Here is a 4,411-nt window from a genome sequence, read left to right on the forward strand (position 1 = left end):
GTGAGCAGCAGAGGTAGAGGCATAATTCATACAGAATTTACCACATTAATACATTTACCAGAAAACTTCTTTTTAATTTTTTTTCCAGATCCAGATGTTGCCGAACTAAACAAGAACCTTTTAATTAATCAGGCAGACCTATTGTTTAATTAATCAGGTAAACCTATTCCAAATTCTAACAGGAAATGGAAGACTTTTAATCACACCTATACCAAGTAATAACTGCAGAAAAAAGCACAGGAAAGCATTTCGACGCTGTGAAAATGTCAATTTTACAGGAGAAGGAAAAAACCTTCTAAACTTTCAATGTAAGTCAATGAAAAAAGATTATATTCCAAGTCATTTTGGAGCATTTCCATTGGTCCATTAATTCAGAATTAATCACACAGCATTCAGAGCAGCTACAGGGTTCAAATGATGAGGAAAACTAAAAACAGACAAAATTGGAGATACATGGTTCTCATTGGACAGCAGCGATTTGTATCTGAGAACAGCTGTTTTATCTATCGTTGACTCTTTATTAAACATATAATATGCAGGTCTATTCACTACCACAACCACATTCTGGACCACATTCTGACCCCTGGTGTCAGCATATACAATGTAACTGTATGTCCAGTATACAGTTAGGCCCAGTATGTCCATGTAACGAAGGTGTCCCGCAAGGCTGAATTCTAGGCCCTCTACTGTTAGGTCAAATTGACTTTTAGAGCGCTTTTCAGAATAGATGCTGTCACACGGCAGCTTTACAGAGATTCAGGTCTGAATTCTTTGAGCAAGCCAATGGCAACGGTGACACCGATACTGAGAAACTGTCTGTGTTATATGTTATAGTGCCACTGGGTGGGTGCGTCAGATGACACACAAATGTGTATCCCAGTCGGAGTTGGAGAACCTCACCAGCATGGTCTGCTGATCATCCTGATTAGACTCGTCCCTGCATGGACTCTTATTAAACTATGAAGTGTTTCCCATAGATTCATACTAACATGTCATACTAACATTATTTCTTGCTTCCATTGGTTAAATTTAAGCACTTATCTGTAGTATTAGACTCCCTTCTATTGCTTTAGTCATTTTCATTACTGGGTACCCATGGGTTATGTATTCATGGCATGCTTTCTTGGAGGATTGGTTCCTCTCAAGGTTTCTACCTGGCTCAGTTCTGATGGAGCTTGATTGTTCCTTAGCTTTGAGCTTCACTTCACTTGACTTTTATCATGTTAATGCTAAACTGCATTGCACTCCAGATGAACTGGGCTAAAGCACTCCTTGCTCTTCCTAATATAGCCAGTAGATGGCAGCCAGTCTTATATTACAAAAGCTCGTAATATAATCAGTAGAAAACAGTCCCATAAACGTGTCTCGTGTGTCGTGTGCAAACGTAAAGAGGCTCATACACAAAAGACACCAAAGTGTGGCTCCTGAAGCCCCAAAAGAGTCTAAAGTCAAACGAGGACGATGGCCAGAGCATTAAGACACATCTAATCTGTGTTCTACTGCTAATGGATTGAAAGTGCATTCATAAGAAACACTTATAAATCAATGTATGGGCTGAAGTAATGCATATAGAGAGGCTTTGCATATGAACTGGTACAAAATGCCCATAAACAAACTAGCTGGTGCCCCAAAACTATGCGCTTTACGCACGTGTTGTGAAGGTCTGAACAGATCCCTGTTTCAGGTGTCGTATCTCTTTAAGGGTTGTTCAGAAAGTCCAGCACCCGTCCATTAGATTTAGTGGTGCCGGGCCCAGCCAATGGCAGACCCGGACGACAGCGCCGTGGGTTGCAGTATAAAAAGGCCTGGCGGGTTTCAAGCATGCCACCTACCTGCCTGGTGCCCTGGTGCATGGCGCACTTCGCGCTCGCTACAAAAAAAAGCAAAAAAAGGAAAAAAGCAAGCAGCCGTGAATCCCCCCTCTGCACCTCGGACCATGTATCTCGCGCAGGTTTTAATCGCTCTCAGCTTCGTGCTTGCACTCGGTCCAGCGGTGGAGAGTGAGCTCGCGGCAGCGCAGCAGCAGCAGCAGCAGCAGCAGCAGCAACAACAGCAGCAACAGCAGCAGCAGCAGCTGCCGGCCGCGCGCACCGAGGAGGAGAGCGAGACGCACTGCTCCACGTGCGAGTTCAGGCAGCACAGCAAGATGATGCGCCTTCACGCCATCAAGTCTCAGATCCTGAGCAAGCTGCGCCTCAAGCAGGCCCCCAACATCAGCCGAGACGCGGTCAAGCAGCTTCTGCCCAAGGCGCCCCCGCTGCAGCAGCTGCTGGACCAGTACGACGTGCTGGGGGACGACAGCAAGGACAGCGTGGTCGAGGACGACGACGATGACGACCACGCCACGACGGAGACCATCATGACCATGGCTGCGGAGCGTGAGTGCGCTTTTCCCCCTCTTCTGCTGCTCCTTTCAACGAGGTCCAAACCGCCGTAGCGCATTTGGCACAAGGGGGTTTGCGCAAGACAGCACCCAGGCATTACGCCGCCGACACGATCCAGCACTAGAATAGGAGAAGTGTAAAACGGCTGTGTCTGATGTGCCCCGTGCGCGTAAAGGCGAGCGGAAGGTTTGCTGCGTTGTCTGTATGCGTTTGAGGCTTTACGCACGGTGGCCGTGGTGCGCGTAAAAGCGCGCCGGCGTGCCTGACCACCACTTCTAAAACATACTGTAAAAATGAATTGTGCAGCCCACTCAGAATGCACCATTGTAGCTTATTAATGTCTATAATGTGAGGCAGATGCCAAAACGTGAACACATATTCAGTGCCTTTTTCCATTAGGTCATGGAACAGGACAATCTGATCTACACCAATGATTTAGTGCCCTGAAATTTAACTGACAGACAGTTGTTGTCATCCTGGAATACATTTGACATTGCCTCGATCAAGCTGTCTCTTGTTTGCCTAACAGTTTTCTCTTCTCTCTCTCTCTCTCTCTCTCATTTCTAGCTGACCCCATCGTTCAGGTAGACCGGAAACCAAAATGCTGTTTCTTCTCCTTCAGTCCGAAGATCCAAACGAATCGCATCGTGAGGGCACAGCTGTGGGTGCATTTGCGCGCAGCAGAGGAAGCCACCACCGTCTTCCTGCAGATCTCCCGCCTGATGCCTGTTACAGATGGAAGAAGGCACATAAGAATAAGGTCACTGAAGATTGATGTGAATGCTGGGGTCACGTCTTGGCAGAGCATTGATGTGAAGCAGGTGCTTACCGTGTGGCTGAGGCAGCCGGAGACAAACTGGGGGATCGAGATAAATGCCTATGACGCTAAAGGAAACGACTTGGCTGTCACCTCACCAGAAGTGGGGGAAGATGGACTGGTAAGTTGGCGTAGATTTCCAGTAGTATTGATTTAGTGTACATTTTGTGTCAGGAAATAGAGCACAGTGCATTTGGACACGGCTGCTACAGGTTACCTGTTTAAATCTGTATATATTGAAGGGTTTATTCCATGGTTCCCAATGAAAAAAATCCTAATAGTCTTAATAAGAGTAATAAGTAAATAATAAGCCTAGAGATTAAGGGGTTAAATGAGTGGCTGATAGAACCACTGGGACCAATCTAGCATGGGTCTTGTATGTTGTCTGACACACACATTACTATTAAGACCATATTGCTTGAAGTTCTGCAGAAGATCAGTAGTTCATATTGTTGAGACCACTAGAAGGTCTTCACAGAATCTGATCACAGAATGTTTTCATATTGCATTTTCATCCACAGCTACCCTTCATGGAGGTCAAAATCTCAGAAGGTCCCAAGCGCTCCAGGAGAGATTCAGGACTGGACTGTGACGAGAACTCATCAGAGTCCCGCTGTTGTCGGTACCCCCTCACAGTGGACTTTGAAGACTTTGGCTGGGACTGGATTATTGCCCCGAAACGCTACAAGGCCAATTACTGCTCGGGGGAGTGCGATTACATGCACCTGCAGAAGTACCCGCACACCCACCTGGTGAACAAGGCCAACCCCCGCGGCACCGCCGGCCCCTGCTGCACCCCCACCAAGATGTCCCCCATCAACATGCTCTACTTCAACGGCAAAGAGCAGATCATCTACGGCAAGATCCCCTCCATGGTGGTGGACCGCTGCGGCTGCTCGTGAGGCCTTCCCCAGGCAGGACTCGCTCCGTCTCAAAGCCCCACCCCCCACCCCTTCCCACCCGGACGTCCCACCACAACACCACAACATCGACCATTATCCGAGCTTTCCGCAGAACAAAAAAATAAACACTGTGCAATAGAACCAGAATAGCAGCAAGGATGCTCATCCGTTCACAGAGCACCGCTTCACTCTCACTGACTTCTACTCGTTCTTCTTTATCCTAAATCTTTACATCTCGGCCACAGCGGTCAGAGGTCACATGGATATACACATGGAGGAATGTCATGCTGGTTGGACTTGGGAAAGGA

The 4,411-nt window shown here is 47.4% G+C and overlaps 1 protein-coding gene across 1 annotated transcript; it reads left to right on the forward strand.

Moving 5' to 3' along the window:
- Nucleotides 1–1,868: 1,868 nt before the first annotated feature.
- mstnb (myostatin b) lies at nucleotides 1,869–4,189 on the forward strand. The gene is made up of 3 exons (XM_072685457.1): nucleotides 1,869–2,378; nucleotides 2,952–3,322; nucleotides 3,723–4,189. The coding sequence occupies exons 1-3, from the start codon at nucleotides 1,937–1,939 to the stop codon at nucleotides 4,101–4,103; spliced, it is 1,194 nt and encodes a 397-aa protein (XP_072541558.1). The 5' UTR covers nucleotides 1,869–1,936; the 3' UTR covers nucleotides 4,104–4,189.
- Nucleotides 4,190–4,411: the final 222 nt, after the last annotated feature.

Source organism: Salminus brasiliensis, chromosome 8, assembly GCF_030463535.1.
Source record: "Salminus brasiliensis chromosome 8, fSalBra1.hap2, whole genome shotgun sequence".
Lineage (NCBI taxonomy): Eukaryota > Metazoa > Chordata > Actinopteri > Characiformes > Bryconidae > Salminus > Salminus brasiliensis.